The sequence below is a fragment of the Oryza glaberrima genome, chromosome 9 (genome assembly GCF_000147395.1).
Source record: "Oryza glaberrima chromosome 9, OglaRS2, whole genome shotgun sequence".
Classification (NCBI taxonomy): Eukaryota; Viridiplantae; Streptophyta; class Magnoliopsida; order Poales; family Poaceae; genus Oryza; species Oryza glaberrima.
This window is the reverse complement of record NC_068334.1, coordinates 10,408,687-10,423,909: the sequence shown is the minus strand read 5'-3', so window position 1 is coordinate 10,423,909 and position 15,223 is coordinate 10,408,687. Positions and strand designations below refer to the sequence as shown.

Here is a 15,223-nt window from a genome sequence, read left to right as displayed (position 1 = left end):
GGCGTCCGCCACCGGCTTGGGCGGAAGAAGTGGCTCCGCGGCGGCCTCGCGGTAGTCAACGGGCTCGGGCAGCAGCAGCACTGCCTGCGGCGGGAGGTCGGCAGGGCGGCGCGCCGGGGCCGGGGCCACGAGGAGGAAGCAGACGGCGGCGGCGAGGGCAAGGGCGGCGCCAGCAGGGGCCATGCTTTGCTCCTGTGATTAGTAGTAATACTAGTATTTGTGGATTTGCTCTTGTGATTAGTACTCTCAAGCCGACGCCGCCGCGACTGACGCCACCCCGTGCGAGCGCGCTACGAGAGAAAAAAGAGAGAGATGAGGAGAGAGATAGGAGATAGAGCTGACATGTGAGCCCAAGGGCATTTTTGACATTTCACACGATTTCTCTCTCCTCCCCAAACGTAAAGTATTATTTTAATCGGCGCGGTGTCCACTGGCAAATTACCACATTTATGAAATGTTTTCCCCCAAAAATGAGTTTGGGTAGTGTCCTAGAGCTAAAACCACACGTAACAAGTGTCATGTAGCAAAATTTGCTATTTTTATATTGTAGTACAACTGCTATCTATTATTTTCAACTACCCCTTCATTCCGAATAGAACTCAACATTGAGCTCTGGCTTTTAAGGGGGGCCTAAGTGCTTGTGCTCGAGATCCGCCATGTCAGTCCTGCTCAAACACAAACTTTTGTCGGATTCCACATACCCTACTCAAACTTAGGGAGATAGCTGTGCAAGTACCGTATTTTGTGGGTCTCAGTTGCCAACTAGAGCCAAGCCCCTTATAGACACATGTTTCGCAGTGCAGACTATTTGTTTATAAGTCTCAGTTACCAACTAGGTTTAAGCTCATATACAGACGCATGCTTCATAGTGCAGGCTATTTGTAGTGATCCCCAGGGGTGGATTTACAGCCCGACCACCCTGCGCAACTGCCCGGGCTCATCCAGTTGTGGCAGGGAACATCGTTGAGTAATGAGCTTAATTAACAAGCGCCAAGCAGGGCGTGCGCGGCAGTAGGCAGAGTGCAGCATTAGCTTAGCTTCATTGGGTGCTTGGCTACTTTGATTAGGCAGGCAGAAGCAAATGGCATGCTAACAGGAGTAGAGTACTTAGACAAGCAGAACGTAAGAATTAATCTGAATGAACTGATTTGCATTGGATTTGGATCTCCTGCTTATTTGTAGCGAACTAGCTCTTGTTGAAATTTAGAGAATTCATCCATCAATAGACTTGCCCAGGCTCATAAAATTTTCTCGCTCCGCCACTGGTGAGCCCCTCCCGTGCCAGTGAGTGGAGCCTCGGTTGGAGCGGCGGCCCAAGCGGTGACGTTTACGGATGAAGCAGCGGCCCAGGCGGTGGCGCCGGGAAGAGTAGAAGCCCAAGCAGCGACGACGCCGGCGAGTTGCCGGCTTGTGCAGAAGGAATTGCTTTGGCCATCAGTGGATACTGCTCCCCATCAAAGTAAAGACTAATACTATGACAGTTGTTTGTCCAACTGCTACACTCAAAGAAGAAGGACCACTCAGAACTAGCCTACATAGTCAGTGAAGCGAAGGGCCCTTGTATCAAAATCCACCTTAGCCAAAAAAAATCATGTTAGCTACCTATTAGCTAATAGATCAAGGTCTGAATCTATTTCAGATTTCTGGTTGGAAGGAACATGTAAATTTATCTCACAATTAGTTTGCGAGGACATTTTAAATAAGTAATATATTCATTTCTTCCAGAAAAGAGAGAGAGATGGATAGAAAGGGTGGTAAAAAAATGGAAGGAAAGAAAATATTACATTGGCTAAAAAATAATCCAAAATGAAACTTTGGTCACAGTCTAGTAGCCACTTCCCGTTGAGCCCACAACTGAAATCAGCACAGAATCACGTGCCAGCCCAACTGCAACACCGTTCCGGCCCGTTAGCCTCACCCTGGGCCGGCCCATCCGTCCACGATGCCGGAGGCCAAGCCCGACGAGCTCGACTGCGGGGCTTCGCCCCTTCGGCTCCTCGCCCACCGGCGGCGGTGGCGGCGGCGGCGGCGATCGAGTTCCGCCGAGTCCACCACCACTCCGCGCCGCTAGCTACCCACCTGTTCCACCGACCACACCGCGCGCCCACGTACGAACTCCGTCGCCGGCGTCGATGGGGCTTCGACGAACGCCCGCGATCGCGCCATCGCTGGCCGCAGTACGATCCGCACGCCGGAGATGCGTTCTTCAGGTAAACGTGCTAGTTCCTGGGAACGCGAGGAGATGCATCCTGATGATTAATTTGCGCAACGAACTGATTCCTTCCTGATATTTGTTCCTGCAATTGCCAGTTCGTGCAGATCTGTCTCTCGGGCAAGCGAGATTACGCAGCATGTTGATCCAGATTATTACAGGAGAAACTTCCACATTCCTGCAGTCCTGGTACAATTGGTAATGAGCTAATGCTTGCTTGCTGATTTAATTTTTATACAATGCTTATTCAACAAAGCGAAAAGTTCGTACTAGAATAGGATAAGGAACACATGTAATGTTATGTCTCTGATACATCCCTCATGAAGCAATTTTAGTTGCAAATCCAGAGGGCACACCGCAACTCCATGCGTGCTTATTGATGGTTATTACACTTATAAATAAGGAGGTTTTAACACTGACTGGAATATGCTCGCAAACACTATTATCTTGCTGACAGCAGTGAGTTAATTGATAGCTCGAAATTGGCACCTCCTTGACTAATGTCGCTAATGCTACCACTTGCACGAGCTTTTTCCAATGCCAATGCAACCTTTAGCTCTGCCACTACTGTACTCATTGTTGGCCTTTCATGAGATGCTTCCTTCGTGCACAACAATGCTATGTCCACAACCTTCCAGACTGAATTGGTATCGTACTCGCCACCAAATCGTGGGTCAACAATTGCCTCGATATTGCCCGCGGCAACCTTCTCCTTCACACGTTGCACAATGTGAACAGTGGTTGGTATTATCGGAGGTTCACCTGTTACAATCTCTAGCAAAACCACTCCAAAGCTGAAGACATCACTACTTATAGTGAGTCTGCCGCTGAGACAGTACCTGGATAAACACAATTTCGACCAAATACCCAATTAATATCTGCTGATACTAGTTTCATCATAATTGCAGGATGAAACAATGCAACAGTGCATTTTTAGTGAAAGTTATTTCTTTCTCTTCCTAATAATTTATACGTGATTATTGGATAGAGTAGGTATAGGAACTAGGAACAAACTCTGGATCAATGTAGCCTAGTGTTCCAGCAGCTGTCACGGATATGTGACTTTGTGCAGTATTAAGATAAGACTTGGACAATCCAAAATCTGAGATCTTCGCAACCATGTCATGTCCAAGAAGAATATTATGTGACTTCAGGTCACTGTGTACTATTGGTAGCACACAGCCTGTGTGCAAGTAGTCCAAACCTACACACAAAATGGCATGTTCAGAACAGCTTGGCATGTGAAACAAAATCTGTTCTATCCAAACTAACCTTGTGCAGCTTCAAGAGCAATTCTTGCTCGATTACACCATCGCAGTGTTTGGATGATTGCATTTTTGCCTAAGTGACCACTAAAAAGTTAGTAACAGTATATATATATCACGAATTAGTGTATTACAAGTTGAGTATCAACTCTATGTCCTAGCTTATTTCCAATTACACCTTTGAGCTATGAAAAGGTAAGAAGATTCCATGAATCTTGGCCATTCACTGTTGAGAGTAAATTTTGGCCAAGAGTATTTTAACTACACGTGATCATAATTTGCTCTGTCCTCACCCGGATGGCAGAACTAGCTAGCACTAAAATTCATTTTACTGTTTACTCTCTACTGATAGTTCTGAAATCACACAATTTTTTGTTTAAAAAGATCCATTGAGTACACATGTTTCAAAATAATCCTATGTTGAAAAAAATCAATACATAATTGTAGTTTACTCCCCTGTTCTATTCTATTACGAACACATATGCTTAATCATTGTGAACATCAGTTTGTGTAAATTATTACATTAGGATATATGAAATCTACATCGCTTGAATTGCCATTAAATATACTGTTATAAAACTACATTTTCCATAAAGCCAAGTGGCCAACATGAAGGTTGCATCTCACAAACCTCGTATGTGATCATAAAGGCTTCCATTTGGCATATACTCATAAATAAGAGCTAAATGATTCTTGTTACTGCAGTAGCCAACCAGAAAAACAAGATACCTATGGTGCACAGTTGTTAAGCTCTTGACCTACAGAAAAAAAGACATTACCTCCAGTGTTATGTTTCTGAACACAAATTTAACAATATAGCAATTTCTGTTGAGTAAAGTGATGGAGTTAATTTCTGTCCCTCAACTTTCTAACACTTTGCTAGTATTTTATTCCTTATGCATGTTGTATTTTATACAATAATTGATAAAACCTTCTAAATTCTTATTGTCAGATTTTTTCAATGTGCAAAGAATAACTTGTGTTAATTATGAATGATTTTTGTATTTAATTGTAATATAACATTTATGTACCAGGAGACTTTCAGCCAAATCATGAATTGCAATTACCAAATTTTCTTAATTATTGAATTTATCAAAACAAGTATTTGAAATATTTAAACATGCACGAAAGATTATGAAAAACAATGATAAATAGCCTTGATGCATGCAATTTTGGGGTTGGGATTATCGGAAAGAAACTGTACCTGGGAGGTATGGTAAACACAAAGGGAAAATTTTGTTTTCTGCCATTATAGAGTTATTTTTCCAACTCAACATGTGCACTTTTGTTTTGCCACTATTGTTCATCAATGACGTTTTGTTTTTTTAACCATAATTATTACCTTTCATTAGACAATGGCACTTTTCATTTGAGTGTTCTGAACAGTGCCAAATAATACAACTTAAGTGATGGGAGGTAATTAGGTAATGCCCACGGCAAAAAAAAATGCACTACGAACAGTAGTGCAAAATAAATGCACTTTTTTGGATGGTAAAAACAAAATTTATTCAACCAAAAACATTTATTGTGGTGTAATGGGAAAGCATCAGACTTATATATTGGGGTTCTATGATTTGTTTGAAAACAAATTTGTATAATTTTTATAGAATGTACAGAGAGGGAACAATTCATGTTAATTGTACGGGCTGAAATTAATGAGTACCTCAGCCAAGAACTCTGTTGTTCCTTTCCCTATTGTTGATGTTGGAGACTGCATCTTGACAGCAACCTGAGTACCTTCTTTTAGTCGGCCATGAAAGACTGGCCCAAACCCTCCTTCACCAATGCATACTGAGAAATTATTTGTTATTTCCATGAGCTCCTTATATGTGAATTCACGGCCATCGGATTCGGATATGTGTATGTGATCGTCACATTCTTCTTTGCTTGCAGTATCTGGAACTTCAGTGCATTGAAGTAGCGTATTTGGAGCTTTGTTTTATCAAATCACATGTTCCATCAAAGAAAATATATTGTAAGATCATGATCTGTATGTGTGTACTCAATAGTGAGTATTTAAAGCCTTAAAACCATTTTCATTCATGGTTGGTTCTGGTTTGTCACCAGCTATGGTGGTAATAACTTGCGGGCTGTCTAAATTTTGAATTCTAATTATAAATTTGATTCTGAAAACATGCTATTAATAGGAAAATAACTGGTCAATATTTATTTCTGATCAAATGTTATAGGCTTATAGCCAGTTTTTAAAATCAGCAAAGTAGACCTACCTTGTTTTCTACAGAAATAATACACCAGCAAAGTAGAAACTAGAAGTGCCACCATTAGGACGGGGACCACTATGGCAACAGATAGGACAGCAGTTTTTTTCTTCTTTGGAGATTTTTCATTACATGGATCTCCATTCGTGGTGTCATACCTGAAACAATGAAAATATTGTTGCAACGGAAATCGATATAGAGACATGAAAAATACGATGCTCCATGGCTGCTGTAAACAGCTTTTTTTTTAGACCCTGAACAATTGAATTCAGCACATGGTACACTGTTTGCATTTCACTCTAAACAGCTTTTTTTTAGACCCTGAACATTTTAAATGCAACTAGAAGTTCCAATATATTCCTGACTTCCTGTCATTTTGGACCAATTTTTATATACTTCAGCTAGAAAGAAAAATTAAAGAGCAGAAGAAATTCAAACCTCAATGTAAGTGATTGTTTTGTGCATAAGGCTTCAGGAATAGTACTGATAAGATGGTTCCCTGATAAATCTCTGCATGTGCATTAATGGAAAATATTTTTTTCCAATTAATTTGAATAACTTCCTGCTTTATGAACTGCTAGAGGATGAAACTTACAGAGTAAGGAGGGATGGTAGGTTTACTAAAGAGTCAGGCACTGATCCATTTAAATCGTTGTATGACAAATTCCTGAAATAAATCTTGTGAAACTTCCCACTTGTATGTACTATTGCATTGAATGTGATACTAAGTTGCTAACTACTAACATAGCATAGATTGATACATTTATACTTACAAGTGCTGCAGTGATTTCAGCAAAGAAAATTTATCAGATACTGCACCTTGCATATCACTGTGGGACAAATCTCTGGTAGAACAAGATCCAAATAAATATGGCTTATGTTTGATTAACCATCTTTATAATTAGATAGTGGAAACAAAAAGAACATTTGTGAATATACCCGCACACTTACAGAGATATTACTCCTGACGTGACTCCATCGCTTTGACAATTCAACCCAGTCCATCTGTAGTTTTCTGGTAGACATGGGTCACCCATCCAGTTCTTCTTAACTTGATATTCAGTTTTAATAGTCATCATAGCATCAACTAGTTACAATAAAAAAAGGAAACAGGAGAAGGAATTACATTAGTAAATCTTACACTAATTTAAGTTACAGAGCTGATTAATTTGCACTGCATGCATCGGTCATACTCTTTCTTCATATGTTATGGCCAATTCAGTTCAATAGACGTTTCTTTTTTTCAGATATTTGGATGGGAGATAAGGGAATGTGATAGCATTCAGTGCCAGGAAAGAATTTATTAAGTAAGTTCTTATGCAGTCAACTATGAATTTTTATATTTAAATAGTCTCTTATCCAAAATTTTCAGAGATGATGGACTGCAAGTCTCCAAGAAACCTTCTCTCAGCATTTCGTAATTGTCTGTGTTATATGCGGAACTTAGGGTGTGTTTGGTTGAGCTGTGGCTTTTGAAAAAGTAGCTGTGGGCTGTGGCTTTTTGAAAAGTAGCTGTGGAATATGGACTGTGGCATTTGAAAAAGCTCGTTTGGTTCAACAGCTATGGCTTTTGAAATAACTAGTCCTGCTAACAAGCGGGCCCCGCATGTCATACACTCGTCGAAAGAAAATAAGGAGAGAGATGAAGATGGCAGCGGCGGCGGCGTCATCGGCCTCGGCAGCAGCGGCAGCTCGGCGAGGAGGACGCGCCTCCTCCACGGCCGGCAAACGAAGGGGCGGCGGCGCCGGGAGGAGGAGGTGCCGGTCGGGGAAGGGCGGGAGCGGCGCCGGCGTCGGCGTCGGGTTGGCCAGCGTCGGTTGGGAATGGGCGGGGGCGGCGTCGGGCGGCGCCGGTTGGGGAAGGGCAAGAGCAGCGCTGGCGTCGGGTTGGGCGGCGGAGTCGGCCTCGGTGGCGTCGTCGGCCTCGAGCGGCGGCGGGGAGCGGCAGTGCGCGCAGCGTCATCGGCCTAGGTGGCGGCGGCGGTGGCGCCGGAGGGGAGGTAGACGCGGGCGGCGGTGGAGTCGGCCTCGGGTAGCGGCAGAGTCGGCCTCAACGGCGGGCGGCGGGGACACCGGCACCTCGCCGTCCATCTCCTCCTCCTCCCCTTCATACTCCTCTTCCTCCTCCCTCACCTCCTCGTCGGCGGATCTGGGCCGACGCTGGATGAGAGGGGCGGCGGCAGCGGCGACGGCGGCTCGTTGAGGAGGAGCGGCGGCGGCGGCATCTCGGCGAGGAGGTGCGGCGGCGACGGGGCAAGGAGGAGCGGAGGCGACGAGAGGGGCGGCGGCGGCTCCGCGAGGAGGAGCGACGGCGGTGGCGTCTCGGCGAGGAGGAGCGACGGCGGCGGGGCGAGGAGGAGCGGCGGCGACGGCAAAGTGAGGAGGAGCGATGCCGATGGGAGAAAAGAAAAGGAACACGCGAATCGTTTTTGTGTAATGGCAGTGGTGGGTAATTTTTTTCCCCCAAAAGCAGCTGAAAGCATGGGGGAGGGCTGCTTTTGATTTGTACTACACCAAAATCTGGCTTTGGGTAAAAGCAGCTGTGGCTTTTGAGCCCTTTGGTTGGCTTTTGGCTTTTGCAAAAGCAAAAGCAGGTTGAAAAGCCCAACCAAACACACCCTTAGGCCCTCTCGTGCATTCAGTTAGGTTGTTAGGCTTGATTAGATAAGGTTGTTAGGAGGTTTGTTAGGAGCCGGATCTATATAATGAGAGGCATGGCAGTCAATTGGAAAAAAATCAAGAAAGAACTTCAGCCTATCTCTTGTCTCCCAAGCTCTGGGGTGGCGAGGTCTGCAGCCTCGCCCTCCCATCGAGCACCCCAATCAATCTGCGCGCATAACATCTGTTGGAAAACAGCAGGAGAGTTCCAACATCATCTTAAATTTGTACAGCTGTTGGATCTAGCATATATGAATCATTTGTCCACATCGATCATGTGTCATTGGCTGCTTGTTGGTTTCTAAGTCGCATCCAGTATTTGAATTTTAGAACTTAATTTTACTACTTTAGAGTTGGATTTGGGTTTCTTCATTGTTTTCTATTTTTTCAGACTTGGCTTTCGGAACGATAAGACTAGAACTATAGAAGTATAAAAGTCTTACTCTCGAATTATTCTCAGTTGCTTCGTCAACCATAACATTGTACAATATATACAGATTTTATGATTTCCATTTCAGTATGGCTAAATCAAACAATGATTTATATGAACACATTGATTGTATAAAATCAATCACATCTAAAAGTGAAAATAATTCTATGCATGTGTTTCCTCCTTTAACAAAAAAAGCTAAGTAATTTCAATTCAATCATTTTTTTTATGAATGTGTCTTCACAGCAAAGCATGGTTTCAACTCTAGTTATTGCAAGCTACAACCCCCTCAATGGCGGGAACTGATATTGAAAAAAAAATATAGTAGGGGTCTGGTAGTGAAGGTACTGTTTCTGGATAACTTCAAATCGGTTGGTATTATCAGGAAAGCTATTTTTTCAGCCTTCCATCTTTATCCTCTCTGTTTCTTCTACTACAGGTGATCTGTCGGACTTCACAAACAAGCTATAGAGTGGTTTGGCTTCCAAAAAAAAAGGAATGAGAAAGAGAGAAAAAATTGAGTGGTGGTTAGAAACCAAAGGAGATCAGGAGAATGAATTGCACTTACCATCTTCTGGAGAAGTCATGGTGTCATCATGTTGAACGAGGTAATATATCTCAAAGGCACCGAGAATGGGAGGCAAAATAGAGGTATTGGTAGCGATGATGGACATGTTGTAGAAACCATCATCAGTGGTGGATTGAGAAGTGGAATACTTATATCCTGCTAAGAGATAGGGTGGCATAACTGGGTTGTCGTACGTTGACCACAGGTGGCCATTGTAGTATGTATTGAACTCATGCTCATGCAGCTTCAGGAATTCAGTGTAGTGCATGTTGTGGTAGTATGCAGGCACTGCCTCGGTGGGAGGCCAGCTGGTTGGAGCTGCCCATGAGAAGTGGAGAGAGATGGAGGTGGCGGCTGTAGTGGCGGCAGTTTGGAGGACTTTGGATGGCACCTCAAATTTGTCGTATGAGTAGTGCTTGATTGTCTCATTTGTAGATATGTTCAGCAATCCTGAGTTATCTTCCCATGGCCACCACAATCGATCATAGGGATCATCCGGATACCTTGAAAGGTAACAATTTATCATATATTTTACTCTATATTATATTTCAATTGCGTATATACTATCACGCTTTACTTGGGAATATAATAATGTTTTTCCACAAAATTTTTGGCCTATTGTTTTAAATAATGTCAACAACACTTCCTTAACTTTGAAAATTATACACTTCAGTTTCAAACATTCTAAATTTATAATTGATTTGGGTGACATGGTGGTTGTGTTGGGATGCTAAAAGTATATACAATTTCAAAATTAGTAAACTAAAAGAACTCGATCGGAGGGGGAAAGACTATCCCCCACGACTTTTGAAGCTAAGAATAAACCTCAGCAAAAGCTAACCAAGTAAGACCACGAACCTTGGCCCCCACATAGATCCACTCCCCATGGTTTGGGCCTTACCCGTGCTTTGAGACCCCTGTCCCATACACAAGGGTTCACTACCATAGGTTGTTTCTTAACACGTGTTTTGACTTTGAGGCTAGCGAGTGACTTTTTTTTATTCAACTCTGAAAATTCGCTCCCAAGGGCACTCAAACCCAAGAGCTGCTTGGTGCTACTAGAGCACTGCAACCACTAGGCTATAGAGTCCTTCATGAAATTAGTAAATGGATTCACAATACTTAAAAGAAATTGCTAGTCTGTGGAGGATTTAGAACCTAAAGAAAAGCAAAGTATAAAACACAACAATATTTTATGGGACAATAACTTTATTCCACACATGATACATGCAACCTACTTTTTAATAGAATATTTGAAGTTCAAATACTAAAATTTAAAGTTCAATACATGATGGCTGAAATTGCATTTGAATTTTCAATTACCAAATTACTTTAAAAAAATTATTGAAAAATTCTTTTACGGAAGTTCAGTGTGATGAAATGGGTATTGGAGCAAGAGGACTCTCAAGAGAGTTGTAGATACACTTGTGCAACAGAATTTCTCTAGAACTTTCCAAAGTAATTTTTTTAAAAATAAAATAAATTGAAAGGCAATTTCAGGTTCGGGTTATGTCCTTAAAATTCAAAAACTAGCAAGTAGTAACTGAAAATATTATGTAAAACAATCTATTTTCACATTGTACTATTCTGAATCCGTATAAATTTTGGCCAGCGTGGAAAGCTATAATTGTCTCCTAGTTTGTGTGGACAAATTGTACTTTAGTTGATCTTAGAAAAGTTAATTTGGTTATAAACAATACGCACATGAAAACACACACTATGCATGCACCCACCCACGAGTTCGTCGTATCAACACACATTTAAAGAGATGGAAGTAAACGATAAATTCAGATCCTGACCTCTCCAAATTCCTATCTGCAGTGCCATGACTTAATCACCACATCACTTGTGCTTATATTTATGTCTAAACTTGTGAACTACAAAATAGACTTGTTCTGTATTTTCATTGTTCTGTTAAAAGTACTGCCTCCATTCTAAAATGTAAGGTTCTTTGGTTTCATCCTATGTCTAGCGTTTGACCATGTTTATGTAAGAACGTAGAAACATTTCCAAGACTAAACAAATATATTGTAAAAATGTATTCAATGGTTGATTTAATGAAATTAATTTGGTGCTGTAGATATTGATACTTTTTCAATAAACTTGGATAAAACTTGAAGAAGTTTAACTAAACACAACTAAAATACCTTATATTTTGCAATGGGGGGAATATTCATGAATTATTCACATTTAAGTGTTTGAAATGCAGCAACACAGGAACCCAGATGAACTGAAGGTACAGATAGAACTGCAACAGCATGTGGTGGGTTACCTTAGTAGACCGCTTGCCCCCATGCTATGTCGTTCCTGTAGTGCGATGGACTGGTTGGTCATGGCTGCTGGATACAATGAACTCTTCATCTGCCTCATCTCCAGTGAGGATATGAAGGGAGTCCCATTGCCAATGTCCATCAAGCAAACTGATATTGAGTTCACCTCCGCAACAATAATCATCTCAGCGATGTAAGTCTTGGTTGTGTTATTAACACTGATCCGTTCCCAGAAATGAAGCCCCATATAGACATCGAAAACCAGTGGCGAGCTGACAAGATCATTTCCCTTGCCATCGTAGTTCCCATGCATGAACATTGCTCTTACCAGATACTTGTGGCCAGAGGTTGCAGGAGATAAGGTGTAGCAGTTTCGACCTCCAGTGGGGAAACTTCTGAGGTTCAGGCCTGTCTTGAATAATTCCTGTCCATTGTATTCTGCAGAGATGTTGTGGTTCTCTCCTGTGTATATATACCCATCATCTGATGTATAATTGAGACCTGTTTTCTCATCCAGGTAGCTGGAGCCACTGGAAAGCCCACAATCGATGCTTATAAATCCTTCATCTACAAGGGGAGGGAGTCAGTTGAGCCATTTGCACTCCACATGTTAATTCGCAGGTTAGCCAATAGAATTATAATTATAGTCATGGAAGAATAATCCTTCCCATAAAACGTATTGGCACCAAAAATATGAAAATTTATCAGGTACAACTTGGCAAAATGAAAATGATACGGTAGGTTTGTTTGAGTCTGAAAATGGTTCCATGCTATGAGATGTATATTGTAGTTGGAATAATTCTGTGCTTTGCAAGGGGCTTACAGTATGGATTTTTTTTTAAATATGGAGGAAATTCATTGCATACGTTACTCTAAAGGAGATGGTTCCCAAAATATGTAATTGGCTCATGGCTTTGTACTGAAGTCTCAAATTTAAAGGAGGGCAATTAAGAAGTATTTCCTGGAAAGTATATTAGGGAAAAACCACGACACAATACTCTGCTGCTGGTATGATGTCTCAGCAGTATCACAGAGGTATGATGCCTCGAAGTATTATGATACCTTGAGGGTATCATGAAGATGGCACCGATGTTTCTTGGTGGTATTACTAAAGTTTTTTGAAGGTACCATGCTTGGGTATCGTCAATGTTTTGTGAAGGGATCATGGGTACAGTAGAAACTAGAAAGGTAAATTTTATCAGCTCATCTTATATGTTTAGGGTATTAATATTACATGACAAAATATGGTGTATGACACTGTGGATGTATAAAAACGAAAAGAGTATGGGAGACGATTTTAAGTCCTCGAGGACGCATTCCCTCATCTCTTGCATATGGTTTAAATAGTTACAAACATTTCTATATGGTTATGTCATATATGTGCCTCTATAAAAATATGCAAAGGTCAAATTCAATTTACACATGATAAAAGCTAAAATAACAACTAAGACTACGAAAAGTGCCGTTACATTTGTAGCTGTATTTATTATTTTTGTTCCATGAGTAAATAGAAAAATAGTTATTTGGAGATGTCTAGCCGAATAATCCATGTTTCCTAACTTTTACAAAAAACTTTTTATAACTATTTTTCTATTTATACTGTATGTAAGAAACCAGTGCCACATGCCCCTGAAAGGCTTAAAATTCATCTCTAAAGAAGCTACTCCTATATACTCCCTCTGTTCTATATAATACGTCGTTTTAACCTCTCTAGCTATCTCTTATCTAGATTTACTAACATCTATATAAAGTTTGGACACATATTACAAGTCGTTTTATTAACATCTCTATCCATTATCTAGATTCGCTAACTTTATATGAATTCTATATTACATGTCATTTTAACCTCTCTATGCATGAATCAATTTGAAAAACAAAACGTCTATAATGTGGAATAGTTAGACAAAAACATTGGACGCACCTAATGAAGCTGTCTGTGAGTGCACAAGTAGAGGCAGTAGACCAGTGACAAGCGTGAACAAGTAAGATGGCAGGCTGCTTGACCACATGCTCTCCAGGTTTCTTGCTGATTTCCCCAGGGGATGTATCACTGAAGAGAGCGGTAGAGCCTGCATCCTTGATCGCATATATATAGAGACACCTATGCCCAAATGACACGCTTGCGAGTGCTGTTGTTTTTCCAGCAGTTGACACGTACGATCGCGAGGCTACAGGGGTCAAGTCGCCGCAAAAGCGATAGGTCTACCGTCTACCTATGATTCAAACCAACACCCGGAGTCAGTGGAAATTGGGAAAAAAAAATACTCCCTCCCTCTTTTAATATAACCTAAAGTACTTGCACTATTGAACCATTTATCTTATTAAAAAAATTGAAATTATTATTTATTTTATTTGTGACTTACTTTATTACCTAAAGTACTTTTAGCATAACTTTTCGTTTTTTATATTTGCACAACTTTTTAAATAAGACGAGTGGCCAAACAGTACAAGCAAAATGTCAAAATCCCTTATATTAGAGGATGGAGGGAGTGTATGAGCTGGAGTACTAAAGAGACCAACACATGGAGTCAATAGAAATTAGGAAAAAAAATATGTTAGAGTATTAGGAAGAAACTTAGTAGCATCTATTATTGCTAGATAGTACCTTTTTTTTAATATATGATGTCGTTGACTTTTTGATAAACATTTTACCATTCGTATTATTCAAATTTTTTTTGTGAAAATATAGAAATTTTAAGTCATGCTTAAAAGAATAGTTGATGATAAATTAAATTACAATAAAATAAATAATAATTACATAAATTTTTGAACAAAATAAATGATCAAATGTATCTTGAAAAGTTAATGGCGTCATATATTAGAAAACAAAACGAGTAATAAAATAGTGAGAAAACTTGAGTTGGAAGGGATTCGAACTTAGGCCAATGTGTTCGCATGCTCCTGGCAGCTCCCTGCTAGCGGAGCTCGGAATTGTTCTAGTAACATTGGACTCCCTAAGAATTTCCCTAAGATTATCTCTAGCAGGAAGATTTCTGGGTATTTTCTCTATACGGTGAGGCATTAATTGTTCTCAAAACCAACCTTTATGGTGAGGCCACATCACCAACTAGAGATAATCTTGTCTGGAATAATTATGTCATAAGTTATGATTACCTTTTTAGTTTTGTAATTTATAGTATAATAAGCTTAGAATTATTAGTGTGAATGTAAGTAACTTATAGGATAAAGGAAATTGACTGTAAAAGTAATTTTCAGCTCCCAATACCAGTGGAGTCAAGCGTCAAGACGACCGTGGGCAGGCCTTAATTACACTTACCCGTCCATGCGGCAAGAGAGAAGTTTTACAACGATAGCATCCACAATTCAACAAATCCTAGCGGATTACTTTCTTTTGCAGTCACAACTTCACAAGGGCAACATACTCATTAATTACGCAATGACTGATAATTTAGCCGACTAATTAACGGAAGAAAATTGATAGATTGTGCAAGATTTTTTTCTCGCTGAGCTAATACATAATTCAATTCGCTGGTTTGTACGTATGTGACCGAGGCATAGTCGTGGATATGGACGCGGCTTGCTTGCAATATGTTTCTGTTCAGTTAGGCAGGCCATCCCTGTAATCCATTAATTGGTTTCG

The 15,223-nt window shown here is 40.8% G+C and overlaps 1 protein-coding gene and 1 long non-coding RNA gene across 9 annotated transcripts; one reads left to right on the top strand and one right to left on the bottom strand.

The window, feature by feature from the left end:
- The first annotated feature begins 1,993 nt into the window (after window positions 1–1,993).
- On the top strand, window positions 1,994–12,485 carry LOC127785287 (uncharacterized). 8 transcript variants are annotated; one of them, XR_008019697.1, is made up of 6 exons: window positions 1,994–2,210; window positions 2,311–2,410; window positions 6,944–7,003; window positions 9,224–9,863; window positions 11,562–12,022; window positions 12,140–12,485. It is a non-coding gene; the product is annotated as an uncharacterized LOC127785287 (long non-coding RNA). The 8 variants fall into 8 exon arrangements; XR_008019698.1 differs by lacking the exon at window positions 1,994–2,210 and adding an exon at window positions 9,031–9,128 and having other exon boundaries at window positions 2,269–2,410; XR_008019703.1 differs by lacking the exon at window positions 1,994–2,210 and having other exon boundaries at window positions 2,270–2,410; window positions 9,224–9,392; window positions 9,638–9,863.
- On the bottom strand, window positions 2,421–13,652 carry LOC127785284 (senescence-induced receptor-like serine/threonine-protein kinase). The gene is made up of 13 exons (XM_052312719.1): window positions 13,544–13,652; window positions 11,625–12,189; window positions 9,353–9,855; window positions 6,648–6,783; window positions 6,470–6,541; window positions 6,292–6,363; window positions 6,135–6,206; window positions 5,706–5,854; window positions 5,141–5,409; window positions 4,109–4,235; window positions 3,485–3,553; window positions 3,227–3,416; window positions 2,421–3,051 (listed from the first exon to the last, which is right to left on the bottom strand). Exons 1-13 carry the CDS (start codon window positions 13,629–13,631, stop codon window positions 2,655–2,657), a joined length of 2,709 nt encoding a protein of 902 aa, XP_052168679.1. The 5' UTR covers window positions 13,632–13,652; the 3' UTR covers window positions 2,421–2,654.
- Between the last annotated feature and the right edge of the window lie 1,571 nt (window positions 13,653–15,223).